General features: G+C 47.6%; 1 protein-coding gene across 1 annotated transcript in view; it reads left to right on the top strand.

Moving 5' to 3' along the window:
* Positions 1 to 1,069: 1,069 nt before the first annotated feature.
* The window catches only part of MARCHF4 (membrane associated ring-CH-type finger 4), a 107,723-nt gene continuing 81,223 nt past the window's right edge, over positions 1,070 to 27,569 (top strand). Inside the window, exon 1 of the mRNA XM_075152938.1 lies at positions 1,070 to 1,549. Coding sequence (XP_075009039.1) covers positions 1,070 to 1,549 — 480 coding nt within the window. The remainder of the gene's footprint in view (positions 1,550 to 27,569) is intronic.

Below are 27,569 nucleotides of genomic sequence, written 5' to 3'. Positions count from 1 at the left end.
AAGGAGGAGAGGAAACGTGACCATGTAAGATCCACGTTTCCCCGGTCAATTACATGCGAAGAATAGATCCGATTTCGACGGGTTTTTTTGGTCCAGGATGGTAACAGCTTAGGGAATAATACAGCTGCCTTCCCTCACCAGTTTCGCTCTGATTTTTTTGGTGTGGTCCAGACAGCTGCTGGAATAGAGAAGGTCAGAATATATAAATATATATAAAAATATATATGATATATTATATATATATTATATATATAAAAATATATTTATCTCAGTACATCTGGGATTAAGCTCATTGAATGCTAATTATTTCTTTCAGGACTTTTAATATTTACAATGAAATCTTTTAAAGGCAACGGTAAAATCTGAAGCCACCTGGGAGTACAGTGTTGGAAACGTAGGGTGTTTTCCCACAAACAATGTGAAGGTCTTTTTTGTCAAAGAGGCAATTTTGATAATAACAACAGCTACCAATTTTGCATTTTGATAGCCAGACCGGCTGCTATTTTGTCTGGGTGCACACCGGATCTCGTGTGATCGGGTTTTATTTTTTAATTGAAAAAAAAATTATTAAAAAATAGAAGAAAAAGGAAAATTACTTGAGATGCCAAATACTGTCGAGAGAACCATATTCTCCCTCCTCCCCACACCCACCAGAGACGTGGACCCTGCTTTTTTACAGGCTTAGGAGTTGCGAGAGCCGATTAGGGGCTTTCTCCCGAGCCCGCCGCCCGCGCCCCCGGACCCTCGGGCGTGGGAGATTTATTTCCTCCTCCCGCTGATTTCTAAACAAACTTGCGGAGGGAGGGTAAGACTCCCCCAGGAGCGCAGAGTCGGGGTTTTTTTGTGGGTTTTGTTTTGTTTTTTTTTTTTAATTCTTATCCTCGGCGGATTTCAGCGGGCTGCCGGGGATTCCACCCCCGCGCCCTCCGGCTCTGCTTTTGCCGTTTCCCCGCCGGCCAGCGCAGCCCTCCCCAAGCACTGAGGCCGCAGCGGAGCCCCCCCGGCCGCGGGGCGCCCGGCTCCTGCCCTTTTCTTTCCCACCCCGTCCCCGCCTGCCAAGGAAAGGCACATGTTAATACCACCCGGCGCGGTCATTTTCTGCTACTGCTGCTGCGGGCTCCTCCGTCCGAGACAGATGTTGCGAAACCAAGGCCTCCTCAAGTGCCGCTGCCGCATGCTCTTCAATGACCTGAAGGTCTTCCTGCTGCGGAGACCCCCCGCGCCGCCGCCGCCCTCCCCGCCGCCGCCGCTCCCCATGCCCGGCGGCGCAGAGGCGGCGGCGGGCGGCCCGGCGGGGGCCGCACCGCCCGGGGGGCGCGGGCCCGGCTGGCGGGCGGCGGCGGCGAGCGGCGGCGGCGGCGGAGCGGGCAGCCCGGCCGCCGAGGAGTGGGGCAGCCCCGCCGGGGAGCCGCCCGCCTCCCTGCCCAGCAGCACCTCCTCGGATGACTTCGGCAAGGGCAAGGCCGAGGACCGCTACTCGCTGGGCAGCAGCGTCGACAGCGGCATCCGCACCCCGCTCTGCAGGATCTGCTTCCAGGGGCCCGAGCAGGTGAGCCCGCGGAGGGCGGTGGGTGCCGGGGCGGGGGACAGCGACGGGCCGCGGCTGGGAGCCCGGCTGGCCCGATGGCAGCGATGCTCCAGCCTGCGGGAACCGGGGCCTCTGCTCGCGGGGGTCTCCCCGCTGCCTGGAACAGGACCCCAAGCCCAGAGGGGCTCTGCCCTCTGCCCAGGCCCTGGGCTCCAGGATTTTGCGCCTTGGCGGTGTTTCCCCGGGAAATGTGAGGAGGAGGCCTGCTCCGTCCCTCTCTGCTGCCCGGCAGCCTTGCCGCGGGCACCCATGCCCAGCCTCAGAGCCGTGCAGCTATGGCATGTCAGGGACTCGCGGACTCCTTCATGGAGCAGAGCGCATCTCGGCATGAGGGGCTTTTTGTCACTTCATGGGTACCCAGCTGCGATGATCGCAGAAGTGATGCAAAGGATATGTTTAATGTGCTGTTTGCTTTTAAAAATACAACTTCAGTCTGTATAAACACGTGGCAGGAGGCAGCCCCACCTCAGCAGTCGTTCCCAGGGGATGGCTAGTAGGAGCTCTGCAGGATTGCCATTGCTCCCACGCTCCCAGTTGCACTAGCTGGAGTGGGAAAACTGCTGGTTACGATTGTATCTGCTGAAGCTGCAGCCTTTAGATGCTCCTTGGTAGTGACTGAGGTTGGACCAGTGAAGTTTCCCTCCATTACACAGGAGAATGAAACAAATGCAACCTCACTAGAACATAAGGTGCCACCCTGGGGCATTATTCTTCCTATTTAGTGACAATTAAAAGCAGTTCACATATTTTCAGGCTGGCAACTTCCTTACAGTAATATACACAGCAACATTTGTACCTAACATGACACAGCTGCAGGTGTCAAGGAAGGCTGCAGACCTCTGCTTGTGGGATCAAGCCCAGATATGCAGATAATGTTTATTAATCAGGATAGTCCCATTACCTGTGCTAACAGTGGATCCTTGCACAAGGATAGGTTGTGAGGTTCAACTTCGCTGATACCCATTTCCATTTTAGGCACAGATCCTGGCACGAAAGGTGATACGTTGAAATCTTGTGCAAAACAGGTTTTGCCCCATGTCTTCTTTCCCCTTCATGGACCTGTGTGCTCTGCTAAGGAAAGCCAGTGCTCATCTGAGAGTGGCCATGCTCTGACACACGTCCTGCCTGTCCCAAGGATAGTGCCCACATCTCTAATGCAGTGATCGTGCCTTCCCTTGTGTCTGTCCAAGGATGGTGGTGATGGGGGCAGGGAGGAGGGGAATAGGCTCCCATTCTTCTTTGGAAGAAGCAGGGCTTGCCACCAACTCATCCGACTATCCACAGCCCTGCTGCATATACCAAGGGTCCCATAGACCAGAGCTCGGTGCTCAATGGACTGTAGCCTTCTCTAATGGTTTATGCAGCTGACTGATAGCTGTGAGACACAATTTTCACCATAGGCTTTTAGATGGGGGTGGGGGAAATAATTCTTTTTTGGAGATGCTTTATGCTTTCCTCATTTGACTGTCTCCTCCCCGTCTCTTCTAAAAGTTGGAAGCCATGCAACTCCCTGCCTGGGAATTTGCATTATTCCACATTTCTAGTACTCTTCCCTGGCTTGCCATTCTGCCTGTGTACACGAGACGTAGTGCCTGCAAGATTAGCTTACGTGTCTGAGCAAATAGAGCCTAAGCAGAATTAAAATAGAGGTAACTCGCTTCCTTGGAGAACATTAATGCTTGAAAATAATTGGATGCTAATTTTCACACTGAAAACCTATGTAGGTTGCATTGTAAAAGTGAGACTATTTGCTGACCATCTGCCAGCCTACCTGAGTGAGAAGCTGAGCAGACGTGACTGGCATCTAACAGAGTTTCAGTAGGATTTCTCTTTTTTGCTTCTCACAGTTTCTGACCAATATAATAAGACACTTGCAGCTGGATTCTGCCACTCGTCCTTGAGCAGTAACTTATTCCGCAAATAATTTTTTCTTCACCAGCATGTCTTGACGAGTGTCTGAAACCCTTTGCCCTGCAGCAGCTGGGAAGCACAAGTCACAAGGCGGCCCAAATAGTGGGGTTTTAAAGCATGGCCAGATCCTGACACAGCTTCCTACAAGTACGGTTCAGAATAAGGCAGGGAAGGGGAAAAGGGATAAAACCAGGCTCGCTAGAGATAAGCCTGGGGCGGCACGCCAATGTTTGAGGGATGCTGTGCTAGCGAGGTCCTTTGTTCTGCCATCTCAGTGGAGGTAGGGGATGGAGTTCCATGTGGCAGTAAAGACGCAAGGTTATGGATGTGTCAGAAACCACGGAAGCACCTGAGAATCGTCATGTAGGAATTAGGATTTCTTCTCCCCAAAAGGTGGCGGGATCAATAGCCCAACTGAAGCGCATCTACACCAATGCACACAGCATGGGCAACGAACAGGAGGAGCTGGAAGCCATTGTGCAGCAGGAAAACTATGATATAGTTGCCATCACGCAAACATGGTGGGATAACTTGCACAACTGGAGTGCTGCAATGGATGGCTATAAACTCTTCAGAAGGGATAGGCAAGGAAGGAGAGGCAATGGGGTAGCCCTGTACGTTAGGGAGTGTTTTATCTAGAGTTTAATGATGGTGATGATAGGGTTGAGTGTTTATGGGTAAGAATCAGGGGGAAGGCCAACAAGGCAGATGTCATGGTGGGAGTTTGTTATGGACCACCCAACCAGGATGAAGAGGCAGATGAAATATTCTGTAAGCAGCTGGGAGAAGTCTCACAATCACTAGCCCTTGTTCTCATGGGGGACTTCATCTTACCAGATGTCTGCTGGAAATACTACAGCGGAGAGGAAACAGTCTAGGAGGTTCCTGGAGTGTGTGGAAGATAACTTCCTGACATAGCTGGTGAGTGAGCTAACTAGGGAAGGCACTCCGCTGGAGCTGTTGTTCGCGAACAGAAAAGGACTTGTGGGTGATGTGATGGTTGGAGGCCGTCTCGGGCATAGTGATCACAAAACGATAGTGTTTTCGATTCTCGGAGAAGTAAGGAGGGGGGTCAGCAAAACTGCTACCTTGGACTTCCAGAGGGCAGACTTTGGCCTGTTTAGGAGACTGGTTGACAGAATCCCTTGGGAGGCAGTCTTGAAGGGCAAAGGAGTCCAGGAAGGCTGGACATTCTTCAAGAAGGTAATCTTAAAGGTGTAGGAGCAGGCCGTCCCCATCTGCCGAAAGATGAGCCATCGGGGAAGAAGATGACTGGCCTGGTTGAACAGAGAGCTTTGGCTGTAACTCAGGAAAAAAAGGAGAGTTTATGACCTTTGGAAGAAGGGGCAGGAGGACTACAAGGACGTTGTGTGGTTATGCAGGGAGAAAATTAGAAGGGCCAAAGCCCAACTAGAACTTAATCTGGCTACTGCTGTAAAAGACAATAAAAAAATGTTTCTATAAATACATTAGCAACAAAAGGAGGGCTAAGGAGAATCTCCATCCTTTTCTGAATGCGGGAGGAAACATAGTGACAAAGTGTGAGGAAAAGGCTGAGGTACTTAATGCCTTCTTTGCCTCAGTCTTTAATAGTAAGACCAGTTGTTCTCCGGGTACCCAGCCCCCTGAGCTGGAAGACAGGGGAGCAGAATGAAGCCCCCATAATCCAAGGGGAAATGGTTAGTGACCTGCTACACCACTTAGACACACACAAGTCTGTGGGGCCGGATGGGATCCACCCAAGGGGACTGACGGAGCTGGCGGAACTGCTCACCAAGCCACTTTCAATGATTTATCAGCAGTCCTGGCTAACCGGGGAGGTCGCGGTTGGCTGGAGGTTAGCAAATGTGACACCCATCTACAAGAAGGGCTGGAAGGAAGATCGGGGAATTACAGGCCTGTCAGTCTGACCTCAGTGCCAGGGAAGGTTATGGAGCAGATCACCTTTAGTGCCATCACGTGGCACGTACAGGACAACCAGGTGATCAGGCCCAGTCAGCATGGGTTTATGAAAGGCAGGTTCTGCTTGACCAACCTGATCTCCTTCTATGACAAGGTGACCTGCTTGGATGGGGAATGGCTGTGGATGTGGTCTGCCTAGACTTTAGTAAAGCTTTTGACACCATTTCCCACAGCATTCTCCTGGAGAAACTGGCTGCTCATGGCTTGGATGGGTGTACTCTTCATTGGGTAAAAAACTGGCCGGATGGCCAGGCCCAAAGAGTTGTGGTGAATGGTGTTAAATCCAGTTGGCGGCCGGTCACAAGTGGTGTTCCCCAGGGCTCAGTACTGGGGCCAGTTCTGTTCAATATCTTCATCAATGATCTGGACGAGGGGATCGAGTGCTCCCTCAGTGAGTTTGCAGATGACACTAAGTTGGGTGAGAGTGTTGATCTGCTGGAGGGTAGGAAGGCTCTGCAGAGGGACCTGGACAGGCTGGATCGATGGGCTGAGGCCAATTGTATGAGGTTCAACAAGGCCAAGTGTCAGGTCCTGCACTTGGGTCACAACAACCCCAGGCAACGCTACCGGCTTGGGGAAGAGTGGCTGGAAAGCTGCCCAGAGGAAAAGGACCTGGGGGTGCTGGTTGACAGCCGGCTGAACATGAGCCGGCAGTGTGCCCAGGTGGCCAAGAAGGCCAATAGCATCCTGGCTTGTATCAGAAATAGTGTGGCCAGCAAGACTAGGGAAGTGGTTGTCCCCCTGTACTCAGCACTGGTGAGGCCACACCTCGAATACTGTGTTCAGTTTTGGGCCCCTCACTACAAGAGGGACATGGAGGTGCTGGAGCATGTCCAGAGAAGGGCAACGAAGCTGGTGAAGGGCCTGGAGCACAAGTCTTATGAGGAGCGGCTGAGGGAGCTGGGGTTGTTTAGTCTGGAGAAGAGGAGGCTGAGGGGAGACCTCATCGCGCTCTACAACTACCTGAAAGGAGGTTGTAGCGAGGTGGGTGTTGGTCTCTTCTCCCAAGTAACAAGCGATAGGACGAGAGGAAATGGCCTCAAGTTGCGCCAGGGGAGGTTTAGACTGGACATTAGGAAAAATTTCTTCCCCGCAAGGGTTGTCAAGCCTTGGAACAGGCTGCCCAGGGAAGTGTTTGAGTCACCACCCCTGGAGGTATTTAAAAGACGTGTAGATGTGGTGCTTAGGGACATGGTTTAGTGGTGGACTGGGCAGTGCTAGGTTAATGGTTGGACTTCATGATCTTAAAAGTCTTTTCCAACCTAAACAACTCTATGATTCTACGACTGTATGATTCTATGATTCTAACTGAGAGCTGCATCAGTGCAGCTGATGTCAAGACCTGCAGTTTGGTTTATCTGGCCCTTACATCAATAAAACTCCAACAGGGCTAAATCCTGAATTCCTTGCTCTTTTTTTATTATGGTTGTTATTACTGGTTTAGACTTTATTTCCCATTTGTTTTCTAACCCAACAGCTGAGCGAGGACCCTTCATGTTTCTGCCCCTCAGAACTATAAAAGTCATAGATGCACATTATTCTATACCACCCCTGCCAAGATCATCATGAAAATTTATCCACTTGGAAACAAAATATAATTGCTAGTTCTTTACTGTGCAGATTAATAACAATGACAGATATAAACAGTGTTTTATTTACCTGTCAAAAACATCCGAAACTGCTGCAGCTGTGGGCAAATTTGCAGAGCTGCATCACAGTACCAAGAACAAAAGCCTTCGTTATAAATTGACTGTTAGGCGCTCTAAGCTTATTTACCCAGATAAAATGACAGCGAGTCTCCAAAAGATATTTTAATCCTGTTTTGATTTTAAAAAAAAATACAACAGCCAAAAAGGTTTCTTTACTAATCTGGCTTCGCAAGTAGGTTTTATTTAATATCTAATGCAAAACAAAATAGGTAGGGATTTTCACTTTAAATTTATGATTGCCCAACATGCATGATACTTCAGGCTACCAAGTTGCTTATATCTTAAGCTCCTCATGTTTGTTTGCGGCTCTTACGGGTAAGCTGATTCTTTCATTTAAAAATGTGCTGAGGACTGTAGGAAGGAGTAAAGCTCATTATTGTAAAACTGTTCTGATCCTTACATGTTACTCGAGAGAAATCAGTGATGCAGACAACAAAGAGTGGATCTGATGGCCAGGTGATCACAGCATCTGGGCTACTGTTTTGAGGGCATGAAGAGCAAGCTCTGCTCAGGTCTGGCAGTTGAAAGAGGCAGCTACTTTTATAGAAAATGAGGGCTTAACATCGTGAAAGCTGATGGGCTGAACTCTGAGCTTGGTAATGGCATTGCCTTTCGGGGGCTTGCTTGGCATTTTCAAAGGTTTCACTGAGTGAGCGTCCTGCACCATTGTGTCAGCTAATTCTGAGACCCTGGACTGAATGGCAAAGCTCTGGGGAGAAAGTGAGACAGAAAGATGCTGGAGTATTTTCTTCTGTTTTGGTTAATCCTCGGTGTTTGCAGAATTTTGTCTGCTTTCCTGACAATGTTCTGCAAGAGAAAGAAACTAAGACGAGCTCCCCTCTCACAAATGTTTCACAGTGCTTGGTCTGGATCCAAGTTGAAAGCATGTCTTGGAGAGTAGCAGGAAAAGACACGGGTGAAAAGTCCCTTCACATCAGCAGATAAACTGTTTGCCCATGTCACAAGGAGTTAGCGGTATGGCAGGGTTTAGGAGCTCAGAGCTGGTGCTAGCTGTTCTGAAAATAAACAGAAAAGCGTTCTTAAATGAAACTGAGATCATTTGGAAATCAGTGTGTCTCAAGGATTGCTTGTTCGATTGTCAGTTAGAGTGTGCGTACCTCTCCTCTTACCTGTCAGTTTCTGTCTGCCTTTCTCTATTTCTCTGTTCTGGGGAAAAATACTGGAGATGGAGATTTGAAAAGTCAGTGCAGATAGGATTGGTTGGCTAAGGAGGATCAGAGAGAACAGACTGTGGGCTCCTTTGCCTGCAGGCTGCTAGCTTGGACTTAGCTTAGTATTCAATAGAAATGTTTGAAAATAGACTATTCTTCCCACTAAAGTCCCCTCCAGACTTTAGGGACTAACTAATTAATATGAGACCATGAAGACGTTCAAGGAAATCGGAAGGGAAGACAACTTATAATGGATATTAGGACATGCATTTCCATCTGATATGTCATTAGGCTGTGGAGCTCCTTGTTGCAGGACATTAGCAGGACAAAGAACTTGAATAAGTTTAATAAAGGATTGTAGAGCCATGTGGTTATTAAGGATCTCTAGAGTCATCACAATTAATGATAACACTTCTGAAAGTAAAAGTCATGCTTCGGGTCTGAAGCCAATCTAGAGATCAGGGTAACACTGAAGAGGAGCAGAGCCCTGGGGCTGCTCTCCAGCCCCACAGCTCACCAGCCCCTTGTGCATGGCCAGTGAGATCTGCCACTCAGGTGCATGTCTGGATTTCATGCACGTGTAATGTCATGTCTTCAGCCTGTAGTACCTGCCGAGCTCAGGACCTCTCTAGAGCTAGGTGGCCCTCAATTACTCGGTCTGGATTAACACACCATTCTTGGGGGCCCTATGTAGGATAAGTGAATTGTTAGTACCGTCAAATGGCTGGTCGTTAGCATGCGTTGCTTGAAATAACAAGTCAGAATCTCAACCCCATTCCTGTTACAAATACAGAAACAGGCAAAAGCCATCATTAGCTTCCTGCCTGGTAGCATCTGCAGAGACAGGAAATATCGCCACTCTACAGATTGGTCTCTCAGCAGCACGGGGGAGTGGAGGAAGTCTCTGGGACGCTTCATTTCTGATTTACAACGTCGTAAAATAGAGCAGAATCAGGTACCTCTTTTCTAGAGTGATACAAAAAGGAAAAGAGGTAGCCTGTGGCAGAATTCAGGGCACGAGCGTGATAATGAATGAGTGGAAGAAGAACAACTGCGCAACCAGCATCACAAGCATGTCCAAAGCCAGGGAAACTCGGGAAGGGGGATGCTGGTGTTTGGTGAGGTCCGTCCAAACTGGCTAGACCATCAGGACACTGTTTTCAAACATGTTGAATCACATAATGACGGTGCAGGCTTCCCATCCAGGTCCTTTTCATAGGTGTGTTCCCACAGGATTCATTTACTTGGTGTTAGAAGGAAAATCATTCATTGGAAAACAGCCAGTCCTTCTAAAACTGAAAACTAAGAGATGCTGGATGCAGCCCTTTAGATTTCAATCTGTGTATTGTAATTTATGACGAAAAGGACAGGAAGATGCTTCCTGTGACATTCAGTCCACCTCTCTGCCTTCTCATCTTTGAATCTTAACATCTCTATAGCTAACTCTTCTGTTTCATCTATCCCAGGATCAAATCTATACTGTGCAGGCAGAACATTTCTGGCTTCGGCAAAAGCTTTGCTTGAGCCATCAACTGAATTGAGCCCAGGATGTCATCTATTTTAGATTTAGACTCTGTTGCCACAGAGTCGATTGGCAAAGCTCCCATTAACTTCAACAGCAAAAGGGTAGGCATCCAGTAGCAGGGACTTGACCCCTGTATTTCAATAATGTTGTGCACACAGTGGGGTTTCTATAAATAATAGTGAAGGCCACTAATCCCATTGACTTTTAATTGCTCCAGGAGACAGGGTTTTCACCTTTTGTGCCTGCTGAAACTCTGATGCCTGACCCATTTATTTCAGTGCCACTAGCTAGCCTGAGGAGCAGTTTTTCTTTTCTTTCACTTTTCCCTATATAAAAGGCTTCATGAAGGAACTTGTCTGTGTTTGTGTCACTGTTTCTTAAATATACATTTCAGGCCATGATTAACAGTGCCTGATGTCAGTTAGTGACAGAACAAGCAATGCAAAAGCATGTAGCTCCATTGTTTGCATCTGTAGAGTCACTGTTATTTCCACAAAAGCAACACTTGCTCCTGGAAGGGCTCTGTTCGTACAAAACTGAATTGCATTCAGGTTGTCTTTCATGCAAAAATTCATTCCCAGCAAGGGCCTCCTCTGTGGCAGCCTTTTGCTCACATGATTGGTATTTTTCAATTCAAGGTTGGCCCAGTACAGAAGTCAGAAATATGGTTGTGCCAAAAATCTGTGATGCTGTGTGTCTGCTGCACATGTTTTCATCACTTCTAGGCCTGGAGTAAGATAATAAGATAGACTATAATCATTATTGGTCCATATCTGTGGCCACTCCAGCCCTCCTCTAAACCTATTGGCTGATTTCAGCCAGATTTGGCAGAAAGTGGAGATCTGAAAGGCATTAAATTTCTGCAAGTTTCATGAAAACTAGCTGGATGAAGAAGGGGAAACCTAGAAACGCCCTGTGTGGGAGAGATTATAGCATTGGCTGCGTTACACACTGTAGAGTCCATGCAGGACAGAGCTTCCGCTGGAGCAAAAGCTTTAACAGGAACGTGTATCCCATTAGACAAAAAAAAAAAAACCCAACATGATATGGTTTCCATGGGAAACCAGACTCAAATAATACTCACAGAATAGCTTGTTAACTTTTTATCTTTCTCCTTTTCCTTTGTTAATCAGGTTTACTTGCCTAAAATGAATTGCTTGATGCTGAAGACTTTCTTAGCTTCCCCCATCTTTCCACAACCAACCTTTTATCCTTTTCTGATTTATCACTGGTTACAGTAGAACAGATTACATTGTTGGCAGTGGAGAGTGATGAGTGATGACTTTCCTGTGGTGAGGAAAAAACAGCAAGACTTGGAAACCTATCTAGATAATAAATGGGCTGCCCCATGCCCCTCTGTGAAAAGTGATGAGATAAGGCAAAATGATGGGCAGACTGGTTCCAGTGACAGGGCCCAGATCCTGAAATCCTCACACATCTTTTCTTCTGTCGTGTCATTTCTTCTTCTTTACATTCTTTGGTGGTTTTCTCTAACCTCTTCTTCCTTCTCTTCTTGGCCAAAGTCAATTGACATATCAGACCTTGGTCTCACCCATCCTATCTGGCTCTACTCTGCACAGGTTCTTCTATGGCCCATGGACCATCTTATCCAAGCATCCTCTGCTTGCAGCTTGAACACTGGTGGCATCACTCACAACAGTCACGCGAGTTTAACCTGCTTCCCAGCGTGGGAGTGAGAGAAGGGACGGTACAGAATGGGAGAATGATAAGCAAAAATGTGTTTTACATGTTGTTTTATTCTTTCCTACATCTGGTGCCTTGTGTTGGAGAAATCAGGCTGTGCTTGGGGAAAACTGTGTAAACTCCATGGAGGACAGGGTAGTTCAATCTTGAATGGATTCCTGAGAAAGTTTTGTCTCCTCTGTAGAAGAACTTTGTAGGGAACTTCCATTATGGTTGGAGAATAGGACTGTCAGCCATACTTTTTACCATGGAGTCATAGACATTTTAGACTGGCAGGTCCACATACAAAACAACTTTGCAGAACAGGAGAGAGAAAATGAACTTGATATTCCATCAGTTTGGGAGGCTGAAGACTTTGTGGTGTCCCATTGTGCCATGTCGCTCTTAGCAGAAGTTTACCAAGGGTTGCTTGATTGACAATGTGTTTACATTTAAGGTAAGGCCATGAGGTCACCTTTTCCACGCAAAAAATATGCGTCATTAGCTAAGCGGTCCGTGTAAGAAACACCTTTGAAGTTCGTAGTGCATTGAGCATTTGGAGATGTTTGCCCTCACTGGATGCAGACAGTCCTGTAGCTGCAGCCTCTGTGAAGTCGTTCCCTGTGACTACCATCTGGTACTACGTGGGTTTAACTTCTGTTACTTAATCCATGTGCTGATCATGCCCAAGCACTGGGCAATTCCCGGGTCTCAAGAGATCAATTAGTCCACCCATAAAAAATCCTGACAGAAGCTGATCTAACCAGTTCTTAAGGGTGATCCTGGTTGCAGACTCCATCTTTCCTGCTGCAGCCCATTTCTTCTTGCCCTGCCCATTAGGAGGACAGGAGATTATTTTTACTGTTTCCTTTTTTCCAAGCAGTAAGTAATTGAAGGTATTATCCAGTAGTTGCATGTAAATGTAACGAAAATTAATCCTCTGAGGAGTTTACAAGTTCAAGTGACAACTGAATCCATGACACTCCCTGTTCTTCTCTAGGCCAAATAATCCCAATTCTACCTTTGGTCTTATGACATGTTTTCTAGACCTCTAATCATTCTTGGTGTTATCCTCTGGACTCTCACCAAATGGTCCATATTTTGCTTTAAGTGCACTGTCTAAAGTTGGAAACAATTCTCCAGCTGAGTCCTTGTCCGTGCTGAGCAGTGCAGAAAGGTTTTGAATCCTGTTTAACAGATAACAGATGCCATCCATTCCAGAGTGATGTTTGCCCTATTTATTTATTTATTTATTTATGGAACAGCAGAAGGTTATTGATTGTTACTCAACTCATGATCCCATATAATCTCTGTGTCCTTCAGAACTGCTTCCTGGCCAGTCCTCCTCCATCCTGGCTCTGTGCAGTTGGCATTACTGCCTTGGTGGAGGAGCTGTACTTGGCCCTACTGAATCGCATCCTTTTTTCCCCAGTCCTCTCATTCACAGTAGCAGCCCCTTCCAGGTGAGCCTGCAGATGCAGTAAGCGTTAACTCTATTGAATCTTCCACGTCTTTAATGACTTGACCTCTTCTGTCTTGACTCCTGAGGAGAGTTGGGAGGAAAAGGCTGGAGGAGAAGCTGTGCTTTTCTTTAAGGGTCCCTTGGCTGCCAAAGATGAGACTTATGGCTGGGGCTGGTCCTGTCACTGCTTGCTTATAGCCATGTAGCGGAAGAGAGAATGCAACCTCATTACTTCAGTTCAGGTGTCTGCTCTCTGCCCCCAATTAAAGCTACTCTCAGCAAGGCTGAATATGACCTTTCCCGACAGATGCAGGCCTCCAGCCAGTCCTGCCTGAAATGTTGCCCCCAACACCCATTTCTCTCCTGCTTCTCCAATAACTTTTTCATTGATGGGGTGGCTCACATTTCCTCCTCAATTCCTTAACAGGGTCCCACAAAGCTCCTTTCTCCTTGTCCTTCCCATCTTTCTCCAGCTCGTCCACTTCCTCCATTATGTCAGCCCCTAAGGTTGGCTCTATAGGCTTGATTTGCTTTGGTCCAACCCCAGATCTCCTTCTGTCTCCCGGACATCTGTTATTGAATGCTCTGGCATCAGCTCAGATTTCTTGTATCCAGCATTTTCCTCCATGTCCATTTTTTTTCTGCCCTCCTCTTGTACTAGCACTGAGGGCATTAACCCTACCCTCAGCTTGAGCTTCTTTCCTCTTACTTCCCAGCTGTGTATTCATGTTATGCATAGATCTTCATTTGCTTTCTTTCGGGTTGCACATACACTTGCTCAGATCCTCATTTCTTGCCTTCATTCCTGTGATCCCTTTTTCTCCACCTTCCCAGTACAGGCATTGCCCTGCCTCAGTTGAGTCAGAACCAAGGTGTGAAAATCACTTCTTTGACTGGTATTTTGATGGAAGAAGTGGTTTCCCTGAGAACTTCCACGTGCATCTCCCCTCCCATCAGCGTTCCCTGTCCTTACCCATGTAGATCCTGTATAGGTTTTTACTCCAATTCCCAGTCTTTGGGAGAGCCAAGAAAGCCCTGTGGATGGATCTGATGAAGACATAACATACAGCATTGGCATGCAGGAACCCTGCTGACACTTCACCCGCATCACATCAGCACCTACCCTGGCAATTTCATGCAGGTGGTGAACTAAAGCTGGAAGGATGGTTTGCACTTTCTGCAAGTACAGGGCCATGGGCTAAACCTGCCCCTCCAAACACCCCAGCACTTTTAGCTGTGTCAGGTCTTCTTCTCAGCCTGTCTGATATCCTGCATGACCTTGCCACGTCTGATGAATGAAGCACTTTCCCTCTCCTTTTCTCCTTTTTAAGCACCTAGGACCTGTCAGGATTAAAGGTGCTGGAGAAGTACAAGCAGATTATTATCCCATCCCAAGTGATATTAAAAGAATATTAAGACGGATCAGATGAGCATTCAAGAAAAGTAGGTAATAATAAAATATTATATCAGAGAGAAATAGCTGTTAAGTAATTAAAGAGAGGGTTTGCACAAGGGGCAGAAGTAAAGTTATGGGTGCTTTTGGCCTCTAGACCATTCTTTATTTTAATACTGTGGTAACCTTTACAGGATGTCAGTATGTCAAGCATTGCACCAAGAAGTGAAGCAAAGGCTTTTCTTGCCCTAAAGAGTTCACATTTTAGGACATAAAAAAACATTTTCTTAACGTTGAAGAGAGCTGAATTCTTACAAGATTTAGGGCCAGAGGGGGTTATTGGGCTAGTCTAGTCTGAACCTCTCTGTAATAGCAGTGAAATAAGTTCCCTCAATGAAATTCCCACCTGAAGATTAACAGCTGTGAAAGGACTGGAGAATAAATATCCCATCTTGATTTTAAAATCTCCAATAATGGGAAATTGTTGCACTGCCCAGGGAGAAAATTGGGGGAAACAGAGAACTGAAACTGTCTTTGCATATGAACTTTTGTCTTTTCTGTCACAGAAAGGACCATGTACTGCGTGCATCCTTAGAAACCAGCTGCAGAAACTCTTGGGCTGGCTGGCAGAGGAGATTTCCCCCATGGAAAAAGTTCTGTGTTTGAAGACAATTTTATTCCACATCAGATTAAAAGCAAGAAACTTTCGGTCTGGGAAAATGTGCATGGGATTCAGCTAGTTAGTAAAAACCAGTTCATAGCCTCCTTTGACATATGAAAGCAGAAGTGCTGTCACCTATATTTAACACGTTTGGAGAATTTCCTTCATAGGCAGGATGGCCATATCATTTCTAAGAAAAACATTTCTACAGCCCCCATAGCCTGCAGTGAGGACTCCTACTTAAAATCAAGCTTACTAAGCTGCCATGACCTGGCCCAGCTGCCATTGGCTTTCTCTTTCCCAGTCCTCATGGATTTATTTCTTGCCTTTCTTGCAGACATGCAAAAATCTGCAGGAGAGCCCCTGGCCTTCCCATCCTGCAGCTATTCAAGAGATTTCTTCTCTTACCTTTTTCTTGGTGTTGCCAGACAAGAGCTTCATATTTTTGGAGGTGTGGTCAGGCATACGATGCAAATGTCAGGGGAAGGTGGCAATTCTGAGTGTTATATCTCAGGTCAAACAAAATCACACAACCCCAGAATAATTTAGGATGCAGGGATCTCTGGAAGTCATCTTGTCTGACCCCCCACTCAAGCAGATCCAACTAGATCATGTTGCTCTGGGCCTTGTCCAGCTGAGAGCTGGATATCTCCAAGGATGGTTATTCCACTCACCTCTCTAGACCCCTGGTCCAATATTTGACCTCCCTCATGGTGAAAATGTTTTTTTCTGATTTCTAATCAGAATTCCTCGTGTTCCAAATTGTGTCTGTTGCCTTTTCTCTTATAAGCATGCACCTTTGAGAAGAGTCTGGCTCTCTTTGCTGTATCTTTCCATGAGGTGGCTGAAGACAGCAATAAGATCTTCCCTTAGCCTTTACAGTGATTTTAGGAGGAGCTGTACAAAGATAGGATTAAATGTCTGCTCTAGCTCCCTAGGGTGGATTTGGACAGGGGCTGACATTTTTGTAATGGTAGTCAGATAAATACCAAGGGAAAATAGCCGCCTAGCCACAGACTGAAGAATGAGAACGAACATCGCTAATAATAGCAGAGGTTCAGATATTTCTGTTTGTTATAGCCAAGACACTTCTTGATCCAATAGTCTCTAAACCTCCAAGAGGTGATACTATTTCAAATCTGAGTCTTACGTAGAAATACTGGTTGTAGAAAAACTTGATTGAGCAAGAACTATTTCTGTTTAATTTGAACAGAAGGATAAGCAAAAAGAGTTCTGTAACTAAGGTTTTCAACTTTGCAAAAGCAGATTTTGAAAAATTAGGAATCTTTAAAAATATGCAATATAGCAGAAATTTATTATACGTTGTCTAATGACTACCAAAACAGCCATTAGTCTCTTTATAACAAACAAAAGCATTCTGTTACAATTGCTGCTTTCTGGAAGCTCACAGTCATTCTCCCTTCTACAGGCTATTTTTGCTTTCTGCCTTCAATTAATTTGTCTGGAAAGCTGTTCAAAACCTGTCCCAAGATGTATTTTAATAAAAATGAAAAATGTTGTTTTCTCTCTTTCTAGCTTGTTTTTCTAAGCTACAGTACTTACCCATGTAAGTTCTGTTTATAAGTCCATGAGATACACTCAGTGACATTTAAACTTCTTTACCAAATTCAGCCACCTTTGATAAATAAAAGCTTTTATGAGTTGCATGAAAATACATAGCCAAGTGGGGCATATCCCCACATTGGGTTTGTGATGCCCTGGAGGGGAACTGTCTTAAGAGGTCCACCCCTACTAGACATCAAAGAAGTCACCTTACTCCCAGGTACAAATCAGAGGGAACCTACACTTTGTTTGGCTCCATTCCTCTGAGAACTTCTGGGTTTGCTGTTGGTTTTATTCTCCATTCTGTTTAAAAAAAGGCAAGAAAAAGATCCATCTGCCAGCAGAGGCTGAGCCTAGCAAGTTTGAATGCAGTATTAGAGTATTTCAGAAAACTATACATTTAAGAAAACCAAGGAACCACATAGTAAAAGTTTTGGACTCTTCTCCACTGATCACAGTCCAGGATCTGTTATGTCAGTTGGCCTCTTCCAAGGGCACTTCACAACAGGGCGATCGCACCCAGCCAAATGATGGTGTTGGCCCTTCAGGCAGCACGGGCATGGAGGAGGTTGATGTAGAGCTGCCTAGGACAGCCTGAAAGCCTGAACCAGCATCTTTGGTAGTTGGCTGATGGCAGCATCTCTTCCCCAAGCCTGCAGAACCCCATGTGTCACTCGATTGCTGTAGCAAACCCAACCGGAGTGCAGAGCCAGGTGATCGGGGGGAGCGACTGTTAAGTGAGCATGCACGGTGGGGAGAATATCAGAAATAATTCTGTGCAGCTTAACAAGAGGAGGAACTTTGATCAGAGGCAGCCAAAGTGCATCTGTCAGTGGGAAAGTGAAATAAGCTGCTGGGACTCTTCAGATGTTGTTATTGTCATGGAAAACCAAGGGGAATGCAGAGACGGCTACAGGCTTATGGATTTCCACAGAGCAGTCCGAGAGGCTCCACATCAGAGATTATTTGCAAATGCAAGGCGTGCAAATGTGTGTGTGTGTGTGTGTTTAGGAGGATCAGAAACATATGGGGCAAATGTTGCAATCTCCTCTGAAGCTGGCAGGAGGTTTGCTACCATAGCATGGCTCTGTTTTCTGTTTGGGTTGGATCCAGATATTTTTCCCTGTAATGAATGTGAGGAGACCGCTGAGATTGGGTTTCTCTGGTGAAACAGAAGATGCAGGTGGATGGCTGTGGGAGAGAAGAAGCTGGAAAACACGTGCTCTGCTTCTCTGATCAGCACAAGGTTGTGTTGCACCTGATGGAGCCACACTCATTCACTCCTGCAGGCAATCCCACCGCCACCAAAAGAGCCCAATGACGTTCATCTGCTCCTTGCTTCTTTGCATCACTCCCAGTTCTGCCTTTCCCCACTTGTGTATCTCCTTCCATAGGATTTATAACTTCATCCCTCTCTGGGTGATGTCCCTCCAATGGGGGAATGTAACTCTCTGTCTTTTCTCACCAGATAATCCTCTGCCCCTAAGTGCTGTGATCGGAGCAGCAATACCAGCCCTCCCAGGCTACAGGGGAGGTTTTCACCTTCTCTAACTAGATCCTGAATGTTCCCAGTTTTTCAGCATGCTCTGCATTTTGGCCTGATTAGACTATTTGTTCTGTTGTATTGCAGAGACAAGGAGTGGTGCTTAGGCACAAGAGAGTATGTTCTCTCTGTATCCTGTAAAATAAGAGAAAATTGGCTCAGCTGGAAATGAAATAACCTGGAGTTCAAAACTCACTTCCACTGACAGGTGTTTTGCATTTTCATACACTTACCAGCCATCAGCACTGGCCGAGGTCTCTACCCCTAGGTAAATGCCCCTAAGGCACTTAGTTATTTGTATGCTGGAGATACTGATGAGTCAAAAAGAGGCTGTAGGAACACATGGAGATTGGGAAAACCATCGGCCTGCCTTAACCACGCCTGGGACAAATATGCACCCCTTGAGTCCCCTTTCTCTGACTGCCCTGTGGTATTTGGTTCCCTGAGGTGAGATAAAACCCACAAGTCCTCCTGGTCGACACTGTTTGGTAACCCTCTGACACAGCTTCAGATGTAACGGGTGGGCCACAGGATGAATAATAGCCCTTCCCACGATTTATATCCTGTCAGGGGGGAGGGAGGGATTTTTGCCAGATATCTATCTACCTATAAATGCGTATGGCGTAACTGCTGAGACACAGCTGCACTCACGTGTCTGTCTTTAATCTGTTTCCTTTTAATCACTGTGTCTACATTGCCTTGAGCTGTTTTTCTTCCCTCCTGAAATGCGCACAGCAGCATCAGAGGTAGGTATCTTCAGTGCATTGCTCTACTCCCAGACTGCACACCCTCCGGGGCTTTCATGAGATGGTTGGAGGACCGTGGAGGCCAGGGACCTGGGTTCCCACTAACACACTCCCTGACCCCTCTGTCTTTCAAGGACCAGCATGATTTCGAAGCGGCAGCCAGCCATCGTGCACTGCTGCAGCGTGCGCCGATCCCAGCGCTCACTATTAGGCAGGGTGTTGCTGTGCGCGTATTCGCGGCAGCGTGGTGGAAGGCAGATGCCACGTGGCTGAGCCAAATTGGATAGAGAAGGAGATTAAGCGGTCACTTGTGACTTGTGGGTCAGCTTTTCCTGCAGAGGGCAGTTGGTGCCACGATGCACATCTGCAACCTGTTCCAGCGTGGTGAAACACTGGAACAGGTTCCCCAGAGAGGTGGTAGATGCCCCATCCCTGGAAACGTTCAAGGTTGGGTTGGACGGGGCTCTGAGATGTCCCTGCCCATGGCAGGTGGGGTTGGACTAGATGACCTTTAAAGGTCCCTTCCAACCTGAACTATTCTATGATTTTATGATCTGGGCTGTTGAGCAGAGGCAGCAGTTTCAGGCTGCTGCAAGGCATTTCCTGGAGATTTCTGCTGAGCTCACTGCAGGGTTGGAGACAAAACACACCAACCAAGAGCTCCCCCAGCCAGGGACATTTCTGTGCAGAACTGTGCGGTCCTTTGGAAGGTGACTAATCTTTGCTGTTACTGGTACATTTGTACTCATAGATCAGACTTTGGCTGTTTCTCCCAGTAGCGTGCGCGTGGCATGTCCAGTGCAGCGTGGTGATTTGCAGTGTATCGAGACTGGGCTGAATCACAGTGGCCCACGGATCAGGCCTGTGTGTCTTTTGTTCTTCCAATCCCCATACTAGTGCTCTGTGTCCACCCACTGAAAAAGACCTTTCCATCTGGGTGGTCAGCTATGAGGTTCACCAGGTCATGAACGCAGGCTGACCTAGAAAGATCCAAGACATAATGATGGTTAAGAACTTAGGCTTGTTTAGGCTTGAGCACTTTCTGACACTGGGATGTCAGGGCTGTGACTGTGGAACAGTAGTAAGCCCTTGCTGGACAATACAAGCGGTAAAGAAAACTTCCCGGTAAGGGCAGTATTTAACCTTCGTGAGAAGCAAACTCTCTAAGCAAACAGCACCCTGTGATACGGAGGAAAACCACATCGCCTGCCCCATGAATGCCCAGAGCATCTCTGCTTTCTGCGGAGCCAGGGTTTGCATTTCTGCTAGAGAAAAAAAGGTAGGCAGAAGGGTGTGGGGAACTGAGCAGCAAACACAGTCTTCTCGGGTGGGAGTTATCCTAGAGATCAGTGTTAGCAACCCCCCAGGTTTTAGAGTCAAGGCGGCAGTTCAGTCATGGGATAACAAACGGGTCCCAACCCAGGTGGAGGGTTGCTCACTGGCTCTAAGAGTAGTTCCCCCATGGTGACAGCTTGACTAGAGGAGATTCCTCTTCCAGTGCAAGTGGACGAAGGAGGAGGAGCAGCAACCCAAGGATCTCAGCTTCTCCTCCGAGTTTTGTAAACAAGCCGTGATCCTGGGCACATCACCAAGGTGGAACGCAGCTCCGGATTGCAGACACCTCAATGCGAGTGTCGCAATGTAGGTGTCTGCATGTGGACTGGGTGTCTAGGCAGTGAAAAATCAAGAGCTTGACTCATGCCCACACAATGATTTCTTAGTGGAAAACATCTCAAGGTAGGTAATCATGCCCCTAGTCAATACAGTCAATGGAGCTGGAAAGCTAGACACCTACATTTGCTCAGCTGACTCACTCCCGGGGCTCTGCTGTCAGCATTGACTAGACCTCCATCAATTATACAGGAACACAGATACACAGTGCGCATATAGATACTACATCTAGATATAGTCCGTCTGGACCTGGATTCACCTGTAGTGATACGTAGGGCCCTTTCATGCCCCATAAAGGAGGACTAGAAATCTTCACTTCCTCCTAGGAAAGCTGTAAGGGATCCTTGCTCAACTATAAAACACGTAAAACATTTCAAAACTAGGTGCTCTGTATCCGCATTATTATAAGTAAACAGCAATTCGGAAATGCACGCACAGCATTGAAGAGTAGTAAACAGATGGGAGAAGTTGCCAAGTAAGGCCACGCTGAAGCGACGAGCAAAAATAAGTGTTAGAGACAGTCTGACATTTTTATAGCGATACAGACACAGCCAGGATTTGAAACATATAGCAACAAAATAGGCCAAGGAGGTGAGCTGCCTTTTCTTGGCCAAGTTCTTCTCCTGTCGGGCAGTCCCTTCTGTGCCCAGACAGCAAGCGTTCCCCGTCGCTGGCCTGGCTGGGAGTTTTTGAGATAATCACGGCACAACACAGCTCCGGTGGACAAGGCAGGAAAAGCGATATTGTTTATGATGAGCTGCTGTGTGGGAGAAAAGAGATTTTAAACACAGCCTTGAAGTCACTGGGTTACACCAGCACTGGGCTGAGTTGAACTGACAACCACTAATTACTGAGAGAAAAATGACTCACTAAAAACCAGTAATAATTGTCTTACATCTAATTAAAATGGATGATTTACAGTCAAATAGAAAACTACAATCTTGGCACAGGGGACATGCAGGGTGTGATGGACAGCCTGCAGCCCCGCATGTCTCTCGTAGAAATAGAGTTCAAAAGTTGTGCAAGACGTACTCTATTTTAATTAACCGAAGCCCAGAGAAGCTGTTCTGCAAACTTAGGCAGAAACTGCATGTGAGAGGACCGTTCTTCTGGCAAAACACCAAAAGTCCAGTCTGATGCTGCTAACAGCAAAACTCCTCTGGTTTCCGAGGAGTCAATATTTTCCCTTTTCCAGTATCCAGCTGTAATTGCTGCTGGAAACTCTCCCATGGGGAGGTGAGAGCATCGGCAGAGAGGGTCTCCACAGAGAAATAGTGAGAGGGAGCAGTTCTTGGGGATTGACGTAGTAAAAGTGTGACAGGCACTTCTGAAAATTCATGTGTCTGCCAGAGACTTTAAAACTATTTCATGTTGGTGTGATAAAACTGTATGAAATATTTGTCGGGGTTTACACGTGCATGGATTATAAGGAAAGCTCTTGTATTTGAAGGGATTACATACTTTATTACAGTACATGCTACCTAAGTAGTACTGAGAACAGTTCTCGTGTGTGCCTGTGCTACCAAGGAACAGTAAGCAAAAGGCAAATGGTTGTTAGTGGTCTTAGGTGTAATTTGGATGAATGGGCAGGGTTTTCCTCTTTTTGGCATCCAGAATGATCTTTTCACCTCCGTAAAGTGACCTGAAGTCTGTCTGAATTCTGAGCTGGTGGTGTTGAGGGTCTCCTCATTTGGGGGTAAATGGCTCCACCACACTTCTGGGGCGTCGGAGCTCAGGGGATCTGTCTCTGGTTCCCAGCTCACTTTTTAACCTTGCGCAGGTCATTTCCAATCTCTGTTTTGGGAGGGACAGCTCAGCAGACTTTGGCTGTGAATTTCAAGCTGCTGGGCCCACTCAGCAGGCAGAGATGTCTGCTGGGGAGCAGGGCACTCAGCATCTCTGGAAAAGGCACCGTCGGTTCAATGTCATTTATTTTTAAGTTGGCTTGGCCCTTCAGTTACGGTTACCTTCCTGTGGGTATGTTGATAATTCTTTGTTATTGGGTAGTTTCTGTTTATAAAACACTTTAAGTACAGTTCAAGACCAGTGTGGGACACACTCTTCCCTGAGATGGTGGTGGCCTCCTGTTCACCTCTCCTTCTCTTTCTCTCTCTCTCTTGCAATTGCTTGAAAGTTCCCTTGAGCCCTTGCTTAGCTGGTTCACCCTGTCCTCAAAATAGTAACCGCCTTAATCCAGGGGACTTCTCTAATCCTGAGGTCGGAGTGGGAGGCATGAGTGATTGCTCTGAGCAGCAAACCCATTTATGTAAAGTGTTTCACTCTCTGAGCAGCATCGTTGAGGAAGGATGAGATTAGAAGGATATCACTGGCAAAGTGACTAAGAGATTTATCTTATTCATAGGCTTGGCTTGTACTTAAGGAATTTACATTATTGGGATTTTTCAAAATCTGAGCTGGCTGAATCTATCCTTCTTCCAGCAGTGTCACAGATATCGAAGGCCTGTTGTTCTGTTTCTAGTTCGTACCTTCCAGCACCGGCGCATCGCTTCTCTTTTCCACATTTGTTTTCAAATGCCGGAGTACCACAGCCTCCCCCAAGTCCCTAAGAGATGATCATAAGGCGATTCAGTGTCAAGACATTTTCCCAGGTATTCAGCCCGTTTTTTCTTCTGCTTAATTAATTTCTTCCTGATTTGTCTAGTTAATACTGTTGGGAAGGATTAAGAGGGATGCGTCTCCCTCTGACACTGACATGTCCGGATATTTAAAGTAAAGAAGAGTTAGATCTCCTTGAAACTTCTAGGTCAGAGATCCCCTCTAGAGAGGGAGCTGGGCCAGATCGTAGGATGGTGATAGATATTTCTGTGCGTCTGTCCTGAGAGAAAACCCTCGGGAGGACAGACCTCAGGGAGCCCTTATCCCAGCTGAGGTCAGGGGTGCCAGCGCGAGGGCCCCAGTGGGAAGCCCTGGAGTGCCTTTGCTCCGCTAGGACTGTGTACGCAGCCAGACTGCTTGGGAAAGTGTATCAGCAAAAGCCCACACTCCTCTGCTAATGAAGACTGACACCTTGCTGGGGGCTTCGCAGAGGTGACAGGGCTGGGCTGGATGAGGAGCGGGGATGGCTAGGCTGGCTGGCACAAACGAGTTGCTCTGGGGAAAGGCTGCGCTGGAAAGCAAAACGTCCACAGTCAGCAAAGTCAGGCTAAAGTCAGTTCAGAAACTGTGTCCTCCCAGCACGGTGTCTCCCTGCTCAGCAATTGAGCTAAGAGCAGCAAGGACATTCCCAAGGGGGAAAAAAAAAGGTGTCACCGAAGTTGAAGGAGAGGAGGTGGGTGTCACTGAAAGAAGGCAAAGTCTACCTTTCCGCAGTGTAAGGATGACTTTCTGGTCTCTTGGTTGTGTGTGTTCATGAGCAAGCTGAGCCAACCTAAGCCCGTGCAGCTATAGTGAGCAGCAATCTCAGCTCTGCATTTCCACCCTTTCCGAGCTCTAACACCAGTGACCATGCAGCCAGGGACTTGATCCAACAAGAGTCAGCTGTTTTTTAAATTTTTATTAGCTTTCAGCTGGATCAGTTCCCCAGTCTGACCACTCGGTCACCAACACAGCAGCGGTGAAGGGGCAGGGCAGCGCACCCGGGAGGGCAAGGGGAAGGGGGAGATGGCAGCACAGACTTAGGCATAAACTGTGCATGGAATTGCATCCCAATACCAAGAATTTAGGAACTCCCTTCTAGCAACAATGAAGTATAAGGCATTTGAAGATATACCACAACAATTTCAAGTGGATTATTCTAAATTCAGCCCAGTGAGATAAAGCATACTTTGGGCTCAGCTTTTCAAGAAAACAAGTTCCCTACCTGGCCTGACATCTGAATATCTGTCCCAGGAGGGAGTCCCTTTTACCTTTTGTTGTGGTTTAACCCCAGCCAGCCACTGAGCACCACACAGCCGCTCGCTCACTCCCCCCACAATGGGATGAGGGAGAGAATCAGAAGGGCAAAAGTGAGAGAACTCATGGGTTGAGATAAAGACAGTTTAATAGGTAAAGCAAAAGCCGTGCACGCAAGCAAAGCAAAACAAGGAATTCATTCACTGCTTCCCATCATCAGGCAGGAGTTCAGCCATCTCCAGGAAAGCAGGGCTCCATCACGCGTAACAGTTACTTGGGAAGACAAACACTATCACTCCAAACGTCCCCCCCTTCCTTCTTCTTCCCACAGCCTTATATGCTGAGCATGATGTCATATAGTATGGAATAGCCCATTGGCCAGCTAGGCCAGCCGTCCCGGCCACACTCCCTCCCAGCCCCTGCGCGCCTGGCAGGGCACGGGAAGATGAAAAGTCCTTGACTAGCATAAACATTACTTAGCAACAACTAAAACATCAGTGTGTCATCGACATTATTCTCATACTACATCCAAAACACAGCACTATACCAGTTAATAGGAAGAAAATCAATTCCATCCCAGCTGAAACCAGGACACCTTTGCAAAAGGAAAAGGAAAACCAGTGGCACTTTTAGGCATGGAGCCATGCCATTTTCATTCTCATATACTTTGCAGTTTTTCCCAAGTGACACTGAAGTTGTTCCCAGATCAGGGATGCAATGTCTTCTGGCCAACCTGGGAAGAAGGGCTATACTATGGCTGTGTACGAGGTGATTGCAGGCTGTAATTTCAGAGGTTTCTTTCTTAGTGCCCAAAGATCCCGCGGTACAAAAGAGAGATTGACAGTCTGGGGCCAGTCCATGGGGGTGCTGCTAAAGTGGTCAAGGGGCAGGAGCCCATGATGGGTGAGGAGAAGTGGAGGGAGTTGGACTTGTTCAGCCTGGCAATGAGGAGATGAAAGGGGAAATCTGTTGCCTTTTGCTACCTAAAGTCAGATTATAGAGACTGAGAGCCGGAGGGGCACAGTGAAGGACAAGACACAATGGCACAAGCTGCAGCAAGGGAAATGCTCGTTGGATATACAGCAACAAACTTTCGCAGTGAGAGTGGTGCAGCCCTGAGACAAGGGCCCGGAGATACGGTAGGATCTCAGTCCTCAGAGATCTTCAAGGTTCAGCTGAACGAAGCCCTGAGCAACCTTGAAGCTAGCCCTGGTGTGAGCAGGAGGTTGGACTAAAGAAATCCAGAGACCTTTCCCAAGCTAAATTCTGCAACTCTATGAAAACCACAGGGTGAGGGGACTGAGAAGTGTTTGCAGTGTGACTGCTCATAGGATTTAGACTTCTTGTTCTGGAGAAGGATGTTGGGGGGGAGAAGATTTTTACACACGCAGAGATATGCGTCCACCCAGTTGCCTGCCTTCAGATGCGAATGTGCCTGCAGCCCTCTCAGTGGTGTCCCGACTTCTGTCTTATTGACCTTTAAACGCTTGAGCTGGCCCAGCATGAGAGCCTGCCCTAATGAGCACAGCAAAGCCACGGCCTCTTGAACCGGTGGCAGCAGCCGGTGCATCACTGGTACCCAGGAGGTGCCTGTGCCCAGCTTTCCACTCATGCTGCAGGGATTGCTGCTTCCATCCTTCACCTGCTACACTTTTAAGATCAAATTAATGTAGAACCAGTGAAAACTGGAGCTGGAAAGGGCTGGATAGACCTGCTATATGCCCACCACCTGCCTTACCTGTACCTCTGACATGGCCCCTGCATAACCCGCAATCTCCTGTATCATCCTGCCTCTCTCCACCCCATGGCCCCCAGCTGACTCCCCACTACTCACTTTTCTTCTTGTTTCCAAGCATGGGTGTCCTGCCTTTTCCCTCCTCTCTCCCTCAAACCTGGTGCTCAGACCTGGCTTGAAGGTCCCTGCTGTTCTCCTCGGGGGCTGCAGCGGAGTGGGACCGGTGATGGAACCACATTCTGAGGTCTGCTTAGCTCCCATGGTGAGACCACCCTCTGGTGAGCATGAGGCTGGGTTTGGTGCCTCTCTCTCCCAATCCCCTCCCTCCCAGCAGAGATGGAAATAATTTCCTCCAAGCCTGTCTCACTTATGGGACCCTGGAGCGCCTGGACAAACTGTGTGCTCATGCCCATCCCGGCACTGCTGCTGCCCTTTCTCTATCAGGGAGGAAGGAGGGAAAAGCAGCCAGGAACGAGAAAGCACTTCTTTGACCAACCTTTACGGCAGGTTATCCCAGGTCCCTCCAGCGTAACATCAGACCCCTGCTCCCCAGGTCATCAAGCCCTTTACCCTCACTATTATTCCCCAGTCCGTCTCGGTGGGGCATCCCAGTGCTCCATCCCCAGTGGATGTCACCTCAGAGCCACACTTGGAAGCACCCTCCTTACACCCCATTTCCCAGAGCCCTTCCAAGCTCAGTTCTGCCAACTCATCACACTTGTGACTGTCCTCACGCAGGGCTCTTTCCCCTTTGGCACATCTCCGTCACCTGCACACTCACCCCCCTCCCAGCAGCTCTCCCAGCTCAGCCTCCAGAATGGTCCTCCCAGGTCCCCCCCTTCATCTTCACCTTCCTCCCTGGCAGGAGCGTGGGAGGAGAAGGCAGGCAAAACCTCTCCCTGTAGAGTGGGCGTGCTTAATTTGGTGTTTGTTTTCAGTGCCGTCTGCTCAGTCACTGCTTAATGGAGTTCATTTGTGATGTTCAAAGAAAGAAAAAAAAGAGAGATATCCCTACCTCACTGCAGCACCTTCTTTCAAGGAAAAATACCTTCCCTGTTTGCTTGTGGATGCTGCTTTCTGTCTGTGAGGTTCAGCTACCAAAAGGCTTCATTGTGGTCACCTGAAACATGCTTTGAAATGCTTCTTATTTTCTCCCTCAAGGGAGCAGGTGAAAGGTTTTAAATATGGTCCTGTTTTGCCAAGGGAGAAAGCGATGCCAAAATGCAGCCTGCCCCAGCGGAGGAGCCGGGCGAAGAGGACGGCTCTGGAAAGGCAGCGTGGGCTCACCCAGGCAGGTCCGCCCGTCACAGGGAACCCCTGAATCTCCTGAGCATACCCAGCACCAGCAGACAGGCAGTTTCTTCCCTCCCTGCTCTTGCTGGGGACAGACCTA

The sequence above is a fragment of the Calonectris borealis genome, chromosome 6 (assembly GCF_964195595.1).
Source record: "Calonectris borealis chromosome 6, bCalBor7.hap1.2, whole genome shotgun sequence".
Taxonomy (NCBI): domain Eukaryota; kingdom Metazoa; phylum Chordata; class Aves; order Procellariiformes; family Procellariidae; genus Calonectris; species Calonectris borealis.
Note: the sequence above shows the minus strand (reverse complement) of the source record. Positions and strands in the feature narration are given on the sequence as shown.